General features: G+C 32.6%; 1 protein-coding gene and 1 long non-coding RNA gene across 2 annotated transcripts in view; one reads left to right on the top strand and one right to left on the bottom strand.

Annotated features, from left to right (window-relative positions):
* Positions 1-7,348: 7,348 nt before the first annotated feature.
* The window catches only part of LOC131947428 (putative leucine-rich repeat-containing protein DDB_G0290503), a 30,534-nt gene continuing 18,769 nt past the window's right edge, over positions 7,349-19,113 (bottom strand). Inside the window, exons 8-9 of the mRNA XM_059308642.1 lie at positions 8,952-9,320; positions 7,349-7,365 (exon numbers count right to left, since the gene is read on the bottom strand). Of these exons, the coding sequence (XP_059164625.1) occupies positions 7,349-7,365; positions 8,952-9,320 (386 nt within the window). The remainder of the gene's footprint in view (positions 7,366-8,951; positions 9,321-19,113) is intronic.
* LOC131947377 (uncharacterized) lies at positions 15,205-16,536 on the top strand. Its single transcript, XR_009387876.1, has 3 exons — positions 15,205-15,328; positions 15,933-16,037; positions 16,227-16,536. It is a non-coding gene; the product is annotated as an uncharacterized LOC131947377 (long non-coding RNA).

Below are 19,113 nucleotides of genomic sequence, written 5' to 3'. Positions count from 1 at the left end.
CTGTGTGGATCGCCCGACTAATTCAATGATAATAAGCCTATCTTTTCTTTGCTCCGACTCTATAAATAGAATCTATAAATAGAATGACAAAGCGAAGGAAACGAAATTTTAAACTGATTTCCGCCATTAAAAAATAACATGAAACCTACAGTTCACGACACATCGCATAGGAATTTAAAATAAATATTAGGCCTATAGGTTTAATACATACTGCATAGAATCTAGAAATTTAGATCTAGTGTTCTGGTTAGTTTAGAATATAGTCTAGAATCTAATCATACGGCTGCATAAAAAGAAAGTTTGAAGGAAATAGATAGGAATCTGCAGAAGCAGAGGTAAGAAGATTAAATTAGTAATTTACATGATTTTTATTGTACTTTCACTGTTTGTTAGGCCCAATTATTAAATCTTTAGATCAGAAGTCAAGCTTGATCATGTGTGGTATCTATTGTGGTGCATTGGAATGAAAAGCCCACATACTTAAATATAGAATCTTCTATGCCTATACTACAACTATACTGCCCTATACTTTAAATTTGTTACCACAAGAAAAAGGCCTATTTACTATTTACTATTATTAGTTAGAATTAAATTGAATTGAAATATTTGTTTATCTTTATAGTTTATAGTGAATGCATGCTAATGAGCATTATTCAAGCTGCTGTTATATTTAGGCTTATAGGCCTATTTATACTCTATAGTTTAGGCTATATACTATAGACTATAGACTATATATTATATACCAATATTGTGCATAAAACTTAAAGCATGTAAGCATACACAATAATAATATTCATTAGACCCATAGTTACAGTAACTAAGACTCGTCCTATTTTGTACTACTTTAACACTACCTTTAAACTATTAGGCATAATGAAATAATGATTAATGATTTCAGTGTTTTCCGCGCTTGAGAGGAAAGAGGTTGTAGGGAACTTAGAGACTAAACCTTGCCAGCATACTGGATTTCTGGTGATGACAATAGCAGCAGATAGTATTCGACTCAGTTAATACTTAAAACAATTGATTTTAGTAATTAGTGGTAAGCTCTTTTTAAAATAATATATTATAACATGGTATCGCAAAGATTCAGGTTGTCCGATAAATAGTAATTATAGTCAAGATTATTTAGGACTATAGTTTAGTGCTTGGTTAGTAATATGCATCAAGTTGGGAAAGACATAGAAATTGAAATACATAGAGTTTAATGTGTTCATTCGCAAACGTTACTATTTAAAACATTTAAGGCCTGCTTTTTATTGCTGAATAATAAAATCACTATACTTATCCACTATATTATGTTTAAATAAAGTGAGTTTAGATCAGTCGAGTAAATAAATTTAATAACAAGACATAACTAAAATTTACAAATTTACACTGAATATATATATATATATATATATATATATATATATATATATATATATATATATATATATATATATATGTAATTTGATTGCTATTTTATAAAAGTATGTAAATCACAGAACAAACATTACTTTGTATTGTGTCTACAGCTTAACAAAAATGCAACTACTTTGATGGATTGCACTAAATAGGGGTTAGCTTTAATTTAATAATTAGTGAGATATTCTTGCTAATCTATGTGTAAATTGCTTTTCAGGACTATGAGTGTGTGTTTGGCCATCCAGATTTCATAACTACAACTGATGTTTAATTACAATAGATATTAATCAGTCTCACTGTGCCTAATCACTGTGCCTAGTTTCATCCTCAGGTAACTGTACTATAGGCATAACCCATTTTTTAAAGTTATTTTTATAGCAAGAGATAGCATTATATGTTATAATAAATATAATGGATTTTAATCCAAAATATTGTATTAATTATTGTCTTTTCTTAAATTCTAATAAATCAGTGAGTTGTACAACATAGAGGGTATTATATTTGAATGATAATTAAAACACATATTGTTACAGAGCTCAAAACTATGTACTTATCTAATGTAATTAATATACTGAAACAGTTTTATTGAAGCATATTATTTCATATTTTACCACACAGAGACTGATGTGTCAGCTTAAAGTAATGACATCAAATCAAAGTATCAGCCATCAAGAGGGTAAATATTGATAGTCTACTTCATTAATCTTCAATATGAATGAACACAATTTTAAATCTATAATCTTTTCTGATAATGTTTGTTTCTTGTTATTCATCATGTTCAGTGCTTTATCTTTTCAAAGTAATTAGTCATAGTAAAGAAATATTAGAGATAGTAATATAAATTTGTAATTTATTTCTCTTGCTAGTTCCACAAAAGAAAGTATCAAAATATTTTGCCTTTATTTCATTTACAGAAAAACATTCAAAATCATTTTGTGATACACAAGTCAAGCAAGTCTATGACCAGCATTTTGATACAGGCCAAGAAAAAGCTGGATACTTGATTGGAAGGGTGGCACAAAAACATGGATTATCACTAGGGAAACAAGCTCGGAATACAGTTCACTGTTGGGACAACAAGCCAAATACTTCTAAACTTATTTGAATCATTTTTGCTGTTTATTATAATTCATCCAATTGTCTTATTAAATATATAAATTTATATATATACACAATTCCTAATATAGAATTTCTAAAAATGTTTTATTATAATATTTAAAAATGAAACAAACATGTTCCCAGAACACAGCCACATAATGTCAACATGTTCCCAGAACACAGCCACATAATGTCAACATGTTCCCAGAACACAGCCACATAATGTCAACATGTTCCCAGAACACGGCCACATAATGTCAACATGTTCCCAGAACACAGCCACATAATGTCAACATGTTCCCAGAACACAGCCACATAATGTCAACATGTTCCCAGAACACAGCCACATAATGTCAACATGTTCCCAGAACACAGCCACATAATGTCAACATGTTCCCAGAACACACAAAATGGCAACATGTTCCCAGAACACACAAAATGGCAACATGTTCCCAGAACACAGCCAAATAATGTCAACATGTTCCATGAACTCACAAAATGGCAACATGATCCCAGAACACACAAAATGTCATTATGTTCCCAGAACACACAAAATGGCAACATGTGCCGAGAACACACAAAATGGCAACATGTGCCGAGAACACACAAAATGACAACATGTGCCGAGAACAATGCCCCTTACAGATGACATGTTCCCAGAACACAGCCCGTAGTTGGCCTGCCATAAAAAGTTAACAATACTTCACTTTTTCCTTAACAATATTACAAGCAGGTAAGAAAGCCATAAATCTTTACTGTGGTGGAAATAGCCAATAAAAGTAGGGTAACCTTCACTATATGCAATTTGTAGTTTTCAATGCCTGTCCTATGCATATTATTTAGCCTAGTGTTTTGTGCCTTGCTTCATTTACTCAAAAAATTATATAGGCATGTGAATTTTCATTTTAATCTGCAAAAGCTGCTTTCTGTAGATTATTATTTTCAAACTACATCATATATTTTTCTCTTCTCTGATAAAAAATATTCCCCATATTGTTTGTGTCAAGTATTTTATTTTTATCTATGCAATACTATATTCCTATTTTATAATAATTACTTACATCTATATACAATTTTTTTTGAAAACTGTTCTTTATTGATTTGTATCTTTTTCTTTATTTCTGAAAAATAAAACTTTGTTTGGGAATCCTTTTTTTGTTTCTGTACAAATTAATAAACATAAATACCTACTAGGTTTAATATCCAGCAACATTAAACAATTAAGTAGGGCCTATTGTTAGTAATGGTAAATTTTATACTAATTAATGTGATTTCTCCTGGCCACCTTGTTCTGAATACCTTCAACTGTGTCAATGTTGCAACCAACTCCAATAATTAAAACTGAAGCCATTTACTATAAAGTAAAACTTGGGTGTAATCCAAATCCACCCAGTTGCCGGGGGCAAGGTACCAAACATGATGTCCAGTAGAGGGTTAAGAAAGTATCATTATTAAATCACTATTAAACCCCTCCTCGCCTACGCCATTGCGTGTATGCATATGGACGTTATCGGAATTTATTGTAATGCTTATAAGTCGAAAATGCGAAAAAGACACGTTTAACATTACTAGTTTGAAGAATAATATTCATGTTAGCCGAAACAGGTGTATTCTAAAGTTGTTTAAATTCATTTTATTGTTCATTACGATTATGTTGTCGTAAAATATAGGCCTATTTAAAAAAAGCATAACTAAAAAGGGTTTTAACGCATTTTCTTCTTACAAAAGCCTCACATGCATGATATCATTAACATTACGGCAAATCAAACCCTTGAAGAAGCCCCATCAACCATTCAATTATTACGATGGGCAACAAATAAAACGCCCGCATCAATTTACAGTCCTTATGCTATCGACATTAGCTCAACCCCGGCAACTAACGTGTCCCGAAACCCAGAATTGAAATCTTGACCCATTATTCTGATTAATTAGTGGTTAAACATCTTTAGGCATCTGAAAACGTTAGTTTTTAATCTAGTGTACTCAAAAAGGAACAACATAAAGCTTTATGCCGCCTTAAAAGCCCAATCCCATGTTACGCAAGGCGTCGATAGAGAAAGAATAAGGCTTTGAGTCAGAACAGGCAAGGGCTTAGATAACTGCCAAAATACCTAATCTGTAGACCTCACAAGTCTAGACGATATATTTGTGTCTCTGTTTTTAGACTTTCAGAACAAATACATGTGATGTGGTCATTAGGCACATAAAAGAGAAAAGTAGTTTTAATCTAGAGACTTCAAACATTTCTGAAGGACCAAATTTGAACTTGTAGGCCGTGGTGTCGATGCCAAAGTTTAGCGTCGTCCGCAAAGATAAGCTATCGTTATATCATCTCTATGCCCATATTGTGACAGATATTTACAAATGTGTCTAATATCGGACAGATATCGGGCAAAAAGGCGCCCATCCCTACATACACTCCCTTATATAAAATAATTGAGGATATTAGTCATGTATAAATCTGTTTTCTTAAATTTTACTGAAGAATGAGGATTTTTTAAAAATTGTCTACCCCTTTTGGCGCCCCATTCGATCTGGGGTCTCTGACAGGAAGCAATGCAATTTTTCTCCATAAAAATAAAAGCCAGATGCAATTTGACACTGTTCGTACGAGAGTCATAAAATTTTGGGGATTTGGTGAAAAGGGTTTCGAGAAAGAAAACAATTCCCTGGGAGGGTTCGATTTTTCTCATTATGCGATTATGAGCCCAGAATCCAGAGGGGCTATCTCATCAATTGCGGTCATAGGTAATACTAGATTCAGCAGAGGCGTAGCGAGGGGGGCCAGGGGGTACATATGTCCCCGGGCGCCAACCCTAGGGGGCGCCAAAATGGGTGGGAAAAATTTTAAAGCTCATTCTAGCTACAGTTTTGCATTATAAATATTAAAAAATACGGGTAGGGGGGGGGGGGGGGCGACGCCAAATTGAAAGTTTGTCCCCATGCGCCAGGAATGGTGCTACGCCTCTGAGATTCAATGATAAAACTACACCAGGTTCAACCGCCAGCTCCTCGGCGGTTGAATGGCCCAGAGCGGCCAAGACCCACCTCGGGCGACACTACGGTTTAGATGGGTTACTATAAATGTTCACTAAGTAGAATAATGAGCGCCCGCCGGCGCCCTTGCAGTTGGCGACAGCGAGCGCCCCGGGCTCTACCGAGAGTGCCTCTTTAAAGAGCACCATACAATAGGGACACGGTGGCACACGACCTTTTATAATTAAACCGAATTAGGGGCGCCCCTGCGGAAGTATAACCAGTGGCTCCCTGGAGCACCAAGGGACGCGTCTCTAACACATGGGCGGTCGCCAATGTGTGTTCTACCTCACTATTACAGAGGTTGATTAACGTACACTCAAGGCTCACTCACAGATTTCATTCGTTTGTCATTCAAATTTGAGAAGCTAATGCTAATACCTGTGTGGTGGTTTCTGCGAAACAAAAATTCGATTTGGTGGCGCCCCGGCAGGGTTCTATTTAGCTCCCCGGGTTTTCCCGTGAGTACTATGGTACATTTGTTCGTTTTAATAATTGCGAAACGCTATGAAAATGATGGGCTACTATAATCGCTCACTATACCGAGTGAGGCGCCTTCCTACCTAGGCCCACCTACCTATATACCTAACTCACTGCCTACGTACCTACCTATCTACTAACCTGCCTGCGCTGCTGCCTGCCTACCTACTTTCCTACCTACCGTTATTCCTGCAAAACTGATTTCCTTCCACCCCGCCTGTCTACCCACCTCACATCCTACTTACACCCACACATATCTTCGTATGTATATATGTATGTGTTAGTGTGCTCTAGGACTATGTATTTTTACATTTTTGTTGTTAAGTAGAACTATTCAGTATAAAGGAGTTTCCTTTTTTTTTTGACGTTGTAACTGCCGCTAAAATATTCTTTTTTGTATGTGTGTATAAAATAGTGTAGGTTTATTAACAAAAGTAAATTTTAGTATGTATTTAAGTGTATATAATCATTTTCGTCAAGCCAATGTGTATATAATCTTAAATTTAAAAACCCATGAAACTCGATAGCCAAAGATTTAGAATGAGAATAATTGCTATTTAACCAGAAACACCTATTCTAATTACTGTCATATTTTTTAAAATAAATATATACTGAGATAGATTGTTTTCTTATATAATTAATTAAAAAAGTCAACTGTATTTCATAACGAAAATTAACACAAAATACATTCGAATAGAAACTGTCAAGGGAGACTACTCTAATATTTGTAGGAATAATAGTTTTTATTTAGAGTTTTTTTTTATTATTAGAAGAAAAGTTAATCATGTAGGTTCTATAAAAGATTACCTTGAATTAAAAAAAAACAGATATTCGATAGGTTTAGAAAGAGAAATAGTCAAAATTATTTATTATATTCATTAGTTGTTTTTTTTTTAATAATATAGTACAAAGACCTGTTTTAATTATTTTTAAAAAATCTTATTTTAATTAATACATTATAAATGAAGATCGAGGATCTATATATAAAAAACATAGTTTAACTGTCCCTAAACAATTGTATCAATCGCTGAGAAATTAAGAATTAATAATTACGTTTAACGCTTTATTAATTAAACGAGTTGAATTATTTTCGTTTTGATAAACTCTCTCTCTCTCTTTTTAACTACTAACGCTTTATCATTGAGTTTCTCGAGAGAAAAATACAGGAGAGCGGTAGTTATAATTGACTCTGTCATTGATAATTTCATTGAGTCTTTCATAGAAAATAGTGTTTGATCGGCTGGAGAGAGAGAGAGAGGAGAGGAGAGAGAGAGAGGTGGGGGGGGGAGGGTTGACAGATAAAGATAGTTATATATAGTGTGTAAAGTTACTGATTCAATGATACTGAATAAAAGAAAAAAATAGGTTTTCAATATAGAAAATATGTAATCTAATTTTTAATAGAACGAATGCAATAATCACAACGAGCCGGCCCGCGACATAACATACGCCGCTATTTAGTTGTTTCTAATTTTCAATAATTCATAATTTGTGAATTCGACAGTACCAACGCTGACACTGAAAATATTTCTTTAAAACACTATAAGTAGCTCGTTAAGGACCATAACCCCCCCCCCCCTTCCTTCCCTCCACCCCTCCTCCCCCCCCCCCCCCCTACGTTTAAAATCGTTGGCTCTGCTTGTAAACATTTAGAGTGAACACAGCTCACTAAAACCATGTAGGGGTGGGGAGGTAGGGAGAGCGTTTGCAGCTTGTTTTCTAAACACAGCTCACTAAAACCATGTAGGGGTGGGGAGGTAGGGAGAGCGTTTGCAGCTTGTTTTCTAAACACAGCTCACTAAAACCATGTAGGGGTGGGGAGGTAGGGAGAGCGTTTGCAGCTTGTTTTCTAACGGCTCGAAGAGGAGAATTATATATATAGATAACAGTTGCAGTCAAAATAAATTTCAATTTTCTTTGCAAACTCAAAATTTGGATTAGTGATTTAATACGTAAAGTAAATATTGATTTAGCCTAGTAAACCAATTCAAGCATTTTTATATAGTTATTTTGATTTGCCTCAAAGTTCTAGATCTTAATTACATCTTCAACAACAAAAATACGTTTATGTTTAAAACATCAAATGTATATGTGTAAATTAATTTAAATGATTTTGACCATACACCTAACTCTTACATACCGGGAAGATGGTGCTGGCTTTTATTTATCTATTTATTTATTCAATTACGTTAACAATAGTAGGCACGTTTTAAAATAAACAAATAAAACTACAAATTAATAACAGCAATTTAAAAAAGCAATTGCATAGTAACGACATAGCAGTAACATATCATTAATAATGTGGAATGAAGAAATAACATAGTTATAATAAAAAATGAGATAAAATAAGAATATAATAGATGAATGAGAAATGTTGCACTGAGTCAGTTAGAGAGGTCATTAAATAATTGTTGTTTTAGTTTAGCTTTGAATATATTTTCAGATCTAGATAGTTTATTTTATTAGGAAAATTGTTCCACAAAATAGAACCAGAGTAGGCGAAGTTGTGATTTTGGAAAAAAAGTTGTATATGGGATCGGTAAATTAAGACGGCGATTTTTTTTAAAGAATATACGTCTGATAAGTAAGAGGGGGCTGTTTCGTGAAATATTTTGTATAAAAAAATAGATTAAGTATATATTATCTTTTTATTTAATGGATGTATATTAGTTGTAATAAAAGAATCCAGACTACTAGACAAGCCAGTAACCAGTTTTATTTCCCTTTTTTTGTAATGCTAGAAGAGGACGCTGCTTAGTTATAAAGATACCGCTTCCACACTCATTCAAGTGTTTGTAGACAAGTATTTTACAGACATAGTAAGTTGTTAGAGTGTGTTTAACATGTTGGTTACATATGTTATTTTTTGAGAATTTAGCATCCACCATGTTTTGTGTTGTACCTCTATAAACTAACGATAGTAAAACTACTGTAAAAGGATAAAGTTGCGTCTTGACCTGCGCGAAACACTTTCAAGTAAAGTTCTTCCCCTTTCTTCATGTCAACAACCACTGACCCAGCAGCGCTAGTGTCGGCACATTTCACTTCTATAGTCTTACGCCACACGTCTCCAGCCACCACAGCGACTCTAATCAGTTCATCGTCCCATTCATTTAGAGCTACACAGACGAGATATAAACCATCATGTGGTGATACAAATTTTCCTGTTGTTTGATTAAAGTGTTGACCGTTATATTCACGTACTTCATCAAATGTTGAAATAATTGATCCAACACTGGCAGTTGTGAAATGAGCAAGATCCACATGACAAGCATAATATCTGTTACATACACGTGACTCTGTTGATTAGAAAACATGCGTTTGATGTACATGTTCAATTTCACGAATGCTCTGACTATTTGATCCATAATATTTGTAAATTGTCGTTTCATTAGCTTATGTTAGCATCTCATTATATGTGTTTTGTATGCAGTTTATAATGTAAGTAAAATTGACAAACCCAAATCAAACAATTATTTTTCAAAAAATAAACTATGTATAATAATCTATAATGTTTACATAACTTTGTGAAAGACCATACATTGAAACACTGCATCACTAAATTAGTACGGTCCTTAGTTTGTGTGGTGTTAGGTTATCGTTTCCTACGTATTGACACTACCAGTTTAGTAGGTCAATTAAAACCTCACAAAACGTACAACACATGTTATATACGATATGCTAAAACCGGGTCTACGACAAATGCCGTTTGCCCCAAGGCCGATTTCCCGAACGGACACTTTCACGAATGCGACAAATATCCGAATGGGCATTTGTTAATATCAAATAGACATTCTTAATCAATTCAAGTTTGACATTTTGATAACACAAAATAGATAGCAACAGATGTAGGCCCTACACTTTCTATAATATAGCAAATACTAATTAAGTCATAATGCCTGCTTGCAGATATTAAATAGTATTTTGTTCCCTTGCAATTTGGTTAGACATTTATTTAATTATCAACATTTCAAATTTAAATTGATTAAAAATGACTTTTAGTAATCAGTAATGTTCACATTTTTCTGGCGAACAGCTATCGGGCAAATGGCTTTTGGGCATTGTCGCATTTGGGCAAGTGTCTTTCGGGAAATCGTCCGACTCCCATTATAATCATACAGTCCGTATGTGTTCACATTATAGTTTAATTGTATATGTATCTATCGAAACAAAAATACACGAACAAAAGTTATTATGTTGTAGACCTACTTAATATAGACCGATCACAAGATCTGCACAGTCAGCATTTTGTAATGTTCATTTCAGTTTACAGCAAATTAATTAGATACTAAGATGTTAAAAATGTATAGTTATAAATGTTTTCAGGTTATTACTTTCCTTTTATATTTCAGATCTGGCTCGTATGTGAAAACTTCTTAATATAAGAAACATAAGGGGATGACGTGACGTTAATTGAAATTAGTTAAATTTAAACTGCAGCTCTGTATATGTCTTACTGTACTAGGGTAGACCGCTGTACGTCCGTGTAATAGAAATGCAGAGAGTAAGAGATTTAGAGAGAGCGTGAGAGTGGGCGGTAAACAAACGTATTGGTTATCATTGAGAATTATTTGATATCTTTTACTATTCCTACATTTAAACGAGGAAATCATTAGATAAACTTGTCATAAAATCACTATTGTTATATAAATAAGTTTTAAAAACTTTTTTTTACAAAGCAAACTTACCTATGAGATGAAAATCGTTAGACAACTTTGAAATAGTATTTTCATGTTCACCCAGCTAAATTAAAATAAAGTGTAAGGGAATAAATGAAACAATCACATATCTACTGACTCACTAGCTTCAATAGATAATGGTAACTTATAAGAAAAGGAAATGATTTATTGTATATTCTTATTTAATTAATAAACTATTTATTAGTAAATTCCCAAAAATTATGGTCATTACTGGAGTAATTTAGGATTTATCAATGTTGCAAATGATTTTTATACAGTATTACAAACATACCTTATTTAATTTTTCTTCCCTAGTTTCAAAGTTCTGGTTAAAGATTTGAATCAGTTTGTCAATGGGCATCAATCTTTGTTGTAGGAGTTTATACATTACATTGTGCTTAATTGAAGATTTATATATTTAACTATTTTTATTGTATATTAAAACTCACATACAATTAGCATTTATATAAAAGTTATGATTATAGTTTAAATAAGTCAACTGCCCCTTTTAACAATTTGAAGTAAATTGAATTGCAAGTAAGAATAGAACTGTGTACAAAAAATACAGCAATTTTAAAATTTACCTTTGATTGTAACTTTTCAAATTGGGTTGATGTTTTGACAAAGATTTTATTATTTTCATCTTGTAAAGAAACAATCAAATCAGAATTGCTTTTAATTCCTTCTTTCATACTGTCTCTTATATCTTGCATCTCTTTGTTTATTTCGCGCACTTTGTTTTCATATTCTTTCAGATCTAGAGACAGTTCCTCTAGTGTTTTGTTTGACTTGGTTTCTTTTTCTTTCAAACTTTCAATTTCTTTGTTCAGCTCCTTTACTTTGTTATCTTGTTCACTCATTTGTTTTCTGAGGTTTTTAAAATTCTGCTTTTGTTTTTTAGTCAGTTGTTCAATGTTTACCCCCACGTCACTCTGTTCTGTTACAAAGTAGTCTCTCCATTGTTTTATTTCTGATATGTCATCTGTAGACTTGTGTTGTGTGTCCTGTAGTGAAGATAGTGTTGTTTCAATATAGGCGAGTCTACGCTCTAGGTCAGGATGTTCTTCAACTGAGAAAAGTCGCAAATATAAGTTTGTAATTTTAAAGGAATGAATGTTGAAAAATAGGATCTTAAAAAAAAGAAAAGACTCCAAAATTAATTTTCTTTTTTTTTAATTAAACAGTATCAAACCGTACAAGCTTTAACATTGTAAACGGCTTATGATTCAGCTCCTTAGCTAGTTATACTAAACAAAACTAAGGCATACCCGCTGTATGTTTGTCTTGTGTTTTGAGTTGTCTTGGTGATTCTACTATTTGAAATGTTGCTGTTGTCTGTGTGTCAGACTGTGGTAAAGATGGCGTTGGTTTGTTGACATCCATGTTGTCCTCATCTGGTGTATTGGGGTTTAGAATTTTATTTTAATTGCAGTTGAAGTCACAGGATTTTAAAGTACACACAAAAAATGTTGCTATGTTAGCTAGTTAAACTATAACGTAAACCATGTAATGCTCTGATAAAAAAGAACTTTGAATATGATCCAAATGTATACAAATACAAATAATTCCAAAATAACCGAAATCTATATATTGTTTTAAAATTAACTTTTACAAGAATAATTATCGAATTTATAATAAAAATTAATTTAAAAAAACCTTAATGTTCTATAGACAATTAAGGCTCTTCAACGTTGTTTTAGGGCGAATAAGGTTACACGATGTGCTTGTAAAAATCTTTTTTTTTGTTGATATATTGATTTACAATATTCACTAATGTGACGTCGATTTCATAGAAAAGAGGAAAGTGGTTTGTTAGACAGTAAAATTATATCTCTTTAACTTAGTACTTGTAATGCCTGTTAACTAAACTGTAAAAGAATTTCGTTGCATTTTTCTCAGTAGAAACACTTCATTACTGAACACACATGACACATGACAGTAGGCTTTGCGATTTTAAATTATAAAAACTATTAAAGTATTGACCTAAAATATGTGACGTCACATCCAACAAGGCCGTGGCTGCTGTGTCCAGTTCTTGTGATAGCTCGATGTAGCTGACAGATGATTGGTCAGTTTTTTCTTTTAGCCACGCCTTACTTTTTGTAACAACCTGGTGAAAGTAAACAACAACAATATTGTCAATTGGTCACGTGTTGGATTGATACTTTCCTAAACAAGTGTTCAAAAAACGCTAAACCTACTTTATCGTGAATAAAATGATGTTTAAATTTTAAGTATTACGAAAACTTTTTAGTTTGTAATGACTTACATTTTTCATATTTCCCAAAACAGGTTCCAGAACGTTTATCTGTTCTTCCAAATATTTCTTGCGCTCCGTAACAAGCTTGACCTGAATTCTTGAAGGCATCTAAATGTTAATAACGCTAAATTAAAAAAAAATATGTTAACTCTGTCATCATAACTAAGCAAATCTAAAGCAGTGTTTCTTCTGGCAGATAAGGCTCGATCCTTGCCAACACTGAAAATTAAGAGCGAAGAAGAAGAAGTGTTTCTTCAATGTACCCCCCCCCCTCGAAGATAGTCTACCGCCCCCATAACGAAATATCGAAAATATATACTTTTAACAGTGTCCGCCCTCCCCCCCCCCCCCTTCCTGAAAATTTTAGTTTGCCCGCCTCCCCCCCCCCCCCCCCCCCCCCCCCAATAAAAATTTCAAGTGCCACCCTTTATCTACTGACGGTACCATAAATAAGTCAAGCTCTTAAATTATTTTAATTTAAGGCGAATCTTTATAATCATTTATATATCTATAATCTTCCTTGAGTCAAGTATAATTTTAGTTTACCAAAAGTAATATAATAATTCATTGTTTAAGAAAAAAAAATTCATCCAGAAATTAACTCAGTAAATAAAGAGTTAATTATAACAATGAAATACAATCTAATAAATGAGTTATAAATCTACCAAGACTAAGTTTTTGTCCTATATTATTAAACTTTAATCGGCAATCCACAATTAAATGAAAACTACTTTAAATAAATATTGTTATATTTCTTTTTTAGATCTGTTAACTAATGTAGTTAATAATGTAATACATATCAGAAAAATGCGATAGTTTTCCTTGGCTTCACTTATGTTATTTTCTGCTTGCTAAAATTACACACTTGGGAATTTCCGTATTTCACTTTCATTATCTATCCAGCGTTGTGATGAACTATTTTACAATTTGTCTGTGAAGCCTAAATATACAGTAATAAAATACTTTTTTTATAGAACGACCTACATACTTTTCTATTAATAAGTATATTTTAAGGAAATTATATATTATCAAGCTTTATAAATAAAACAATATAATTATATATCATAACTAAGTACGAATTAAGGAAGTAGAAGAGCTTTTGATTTTGTTTGAAATTCATTATTTTTTGGTTGTTTGGTTATATTAAAAGGAAATGCTGTTTTAAAAATAGATGAAAATAGATTAAAGATTAGCAGTACCTTATGTAGGGCTATTTTCCCACGTTTTCTTTAACTTGCTTTCTCTGTGTCTTTGTTTGTTTGTTTGTCTTTCCAATCAAATCTTGCGATCGAAATTTCTGGCACTTCCCAGTTAGCTAGCGCGCTGAAATTTTTAGGGAAGCTTTCTTTTGGATGACCATTGAATATTCAATTGTTATTATTACTAAATTGATCAATGGAAACATTTTATTGAGCATTTTAGACCGCTATATAATCTATATATATAATTCTCCTCTGCTAGCCATTAGAAAAAAAACCAGCGACGCGTACCTCGCGCGCAGTGAAGCGAACGATCACATGTCGCCACAGGCTTAGGGGCAGAGAATTTAGCTTGAACCGAGTTTAAACTTACAGGAGGTAGGACAGTTTGGGGGAGACGATATGGTCGAGTGGTTGGGCACACGATTGCTATCCCACTCGACACGGGTTCAAATCTATGTGTTCTAGTCAGTAACGTATTCAAACAACGTGTTTTTTACGAGTTGTCTTTTTACGAGTTGTCTTTTTACGAGTTGTCTTTTTACGAGTTGTCTTCGTTTACCCAAAAAAAGTGAAAAGATAAAATCGATAGCAAGATTTTAATGCAAACAAACAGACAAAGACTAAAAAGTAGAAAATAATAATCATTAAAAAAGTTTTTAAAAACCCACGTTTTCTGATTGAACTAAAAAGTAGAAAATAAACGCTATACATCACAATAATGCAAGCGATCACTCTACTATAAGCGATCAAAAACGTGGGGCGCCGTCATTTTCTTACAGTTTCTAATACTGTTGACTCTCTACAAGCTCCCTAATAAAAGTCAATAGTATTATCTAATCAATAGTAATATAACTTTTACTTCGGCGCCCCACGTTTTTCATCGCTTATAGTAGAGTGATCGCTTGCATTATTGTGATGTATAGCGTTTATTTTCTACTTTTTAGTTCAATCAGAAAACGTGGGTTTTTAAAAACTTTTTTAATGATTATTATTTGTTGTGAGGAATCAAACGACTAGAATTTTGTAGAGTTGCAGAACTTCCTGCTTTAAATAATAGCGGGATTTCCCGAAACGCGTTGTCAATATGAGAGTTATCTCTCTTGTAGTGGTGATTTAACTACGTGTAGATCAGCCACAACAAGAAATCAAAACAACGTATTCTAAAGGTATGTAAATAACTGTAGATCACAAACACGTCGTTTTATTTATTTACATAGCAACTAACGTGGGTGAAGTTGAAATGCGAAATTGAATTCAATATGTCATATGTAGAGGGCGTAAAATACAAGTTTAAGCGTAACATTTGTATCTCGCAGTTTAAATATTTCACTGGGGTATTGCATCTGCAGTCGTATGCTATCAGGGGTGTAGCAACACAAGCCGGCCCCGGGGCGAACTATCGATTTTGTGCCCCCTCCCACTTAAATTATATTTATTGATGTTAGTTGAAAAATCTCCCCCCTCCCCCCACCGCAGCACCAGTTGAAAAGGTTGGTGGCGCTTTTTACCAGTCACTACTTTTTGTTTTGAACCACACTTAGACTATTCAATAGCTCAGCTATCAATGTTTTCTACGCGATTTGACGCCCCATTAAGGTCGGCGGTCTTCCCACCCGCCCTACACTAACTACGCCACTGTATGTTATTAAGAGTCACATGCATTTATGATCACTTTATCGGTTAGCAATGTAGAGGTGCCACTTTATAAAACACATGTAGATGTTACTTTCAAATGAACAATTATTTAGCCTATCTATCACTTACATGTAGATGTCTGAGTACAACCCCACCCATGAATCTTTAAACATTTTGTTGGAACAGTTAGAGAAGATGCATGTTCATCTACAAAGTAATTTAAGTCATTTTGTCATACAGGTGAGTCTAATTTATATGTTTTTAATGCACTTATATACTTTAAATCGAACTTATGTGAAACCTGTATTTAAAATATTAATATTTTCTTGTATGGTTTATGCCTTTGCTAAAAACGAGCATTTATAAACTAAACATGTATAAAGATTAGAAAACTATTTATCTACTAATCCATTTGCTCTAATTAATTAGATCAAACTAAAAGCCAGGAACTGGAAGGATAAAATGTCGGACACTGAAATGGCATTTAAAGATGTAGTTGCCATGGTAACATCCGCGAATGCTACATTGATAGAATATCTAGATATTATATCTGGTAAACTTAACATTTGTATCTTGCTTTTAGATTTGGCAGCCTAAATGCTATGTTCAGCTTTTGGTTTTAGTTCTTTAATCTCAGTTTTGAAACATAAATTGTGTAACATATAACAGAAAATTTAGGCATGGCATTTAGCTATTACTTTAGAGAATAGTGTTTATTTTATGTTGAGCATACACAAAGCAAGAGTTTTTTTAAACACATATTGGTTAATATAGTTATTTTAGATTGATTAAGCATGTAGCAAATCAAATCAAAGTTTAAACTGAGTGTTACTTTCAGTCTTGATATAAACATATTTGTTTTAGAGCTTTTTATTCTAAATTAAATTATAGATTCTTACCAATGAAAGACCTTTTAAAAAGTTTCAAATAACCCATCGTTAGACCAACCATTTTTTTACAGAATACAACATGCAGTGTACTACGACAGTTGTACAACACAAGACACCTTGTGTATCTGACACCAAGGGATCTCAAACTGGAAGGAGAGTTTTTTAAACTAAAGAACAAATATAAGTTTAATAGGTGTTGTAACTAATGTCGCCTAAACAGTTATTAACTATTTACGTTTAAAAAGTTGTTAGAATATACTAGTTTAATTTTTTTTAAATGTTGTTACTAGTCTGTGGATGCATCTCTCATTTTCTTTCTGAAATGGGTTTAAACCTTGTATTCAATATACATATAAAATATAATCAATCTTATTCAAATCAGATTTGTTACATCGAGTGAAACTTGTTGAGAAGGCTATAGTTTCTCTTCAAGAAACGAAACAAAAGACTGAATATGACGTGTCAGGACTGAAACAATGGAGAGAAACCTTGGTAACAGAACAGAGCGACTGGACAACAAGAATTGAACAACTCAGCAAAAAAACAAAAGCAGAATTTTAAAAACCTCAGAAAACAAATGAGTGAACAAGATAACAAAGTAAAGGAGCTGAACAAAGAAATTGAAAATTCAAAAGAAAAAGAATCCAAGTCAAAGAAAACACTAGAGAAAATGTCTCTAGTATGAAAAAATATGAAAACAATTTACAGAAAATAACTTCAGAGATGCAAGTTTACACAGATAATAGCAAAATAATGGCCGACGCCTCAAACAGGATTGATAAATTACATTTAAAGGTACGTCAAATTAAAATTACATTTTCGAAATATTTGTGTAAACTATTCTTAAGCTCATCTGTAATTTCTTTCAACATTTGTTTTATGGCCTATACTTTAAAAATGTTATACATGTTTGAGAAATATATTTTATGAAATAGTTATTGTTCAAAACACAATGTGCTTTACTGCACATTGAACGATATTAGTGACGATATTAGTGACTGACCAAAGAAATTACTAAATAGTTAAGACTCTTACACATTTAAAATAGCATAGGCTACCAATACCAATTAGAAAAATTAAAACAAATTTGAAAAATATTAGTCCACACAAAAGCATATTAAATGCACACACGGGTTAAGTGACTTCTTTTAAAACCCGGCTATTTAATAGTATTTTTGTTTCAAACATTTTTTTTTACATTTTTAGCCGAGAAAATTGTATGCATTTCATAGCATGCGTATTGATAAGTAGATCTATAGATCGAAATCAAATCATATTCTAGAATTGAAAGGCGTGGGACTCGAATCTTATTTAAGATGACTTCATTAGTATCGTGTACATGTTTGACATTAAATTTGTAATTATATTTTAATATTACAATCACTGAAGCCATTCGTGTTGTGTACTTTCCGTAGTTCAAGCGTTTTAGTAACATTGTTCAATAAGGATTGTTTCTATTTGTATCTAGTGATGTCGTTTTATTTGCCAGTGATAGTTTTTGTGTTACTTATATGTTCTCTAGAGCGTTCTTGTCACAAACATAAACAGTTCGCTGGTTGAATAATTAAAGTTGTGTTTTTACATTAAAAAATGATTTTTTTCCTTCTTCAAATAAAATTTAGTTGATACATTTCATACACCCACATAATTATTTTTAATAAAAGTCTGTATCTTTAAGTTCTCCATGTATCGCTGAAGATACTGAATTTATAGCTTTGGAAAATATGTTACGGACAGAGAGAAAGAGAGAGAGAGAGAGAGAGAGAGAGAGAGAGAGAGAGAGAGGGAAAGACAAATGCGCACAAGGTCTTTTATATATAATGATATCTGCATTTAAAATGACACACTTATTCTTTTTGTTTTAAAATCACAGCACAGCGTGATGTACACACCCCTAGAACAAAGATTGATGCCTTTTGACAAAAATGTTTCAAATGTTTAACCAAAGATTCGAAAATAGAGAACAGCATTTAAAGAAGGTGAAGTTCTTTAATGTAAAATTGTTTTGTGATTTTGATAAAAATAAATAAACATTCCAAAACGTATCACCTTTGCTTAGAACCCTAATGCACATTAACTTTTCTCTCTAAATCAAGTTTATAATTACTTGTTTCAGATGCCATCCAATGTATTGTAATTAGCAACAAAACTCTTAGTTATAACATTATATTATGTATATAATATGTTATAATTATCAATATCAATAGATCCAAAAGTTGAGTTTGTTACCTATATTATTTAATGTGATAACTTTTATTTTTTATTTTTTTAAATTTAAGCTGGAGGTCATTGAAAGTGAGATTAAAAGTCGCTGGGGAACACTGGGAGCCCGATCTCATCCTTTTCTCTGTAGTTTTCTTGTACTGGGCGTGTTATAAAACAAAATATCACATACACCAGTACCCAACCGACAGTAAATGTATAGG

Source organism: Physella acuta, unplaced genomic scaffold (assembly GCF_028476545.2).
Source record: "Physella acuta isolate Inbredline_101_S28 unplaced genomic scaffold, ASM2847654v3 ptg000592l, whole genome shotgun sequence".
In the NCBI taxonomy this organism is placed as follows: domain Eukaryota; kingdom Metazoa; phylum Mollusca; class Gastropoda; family Physidae; genus Physella; species Physella acuta.
This window is presented reverse-complemented; position numbering and strand designations above follow the sequence as displayed.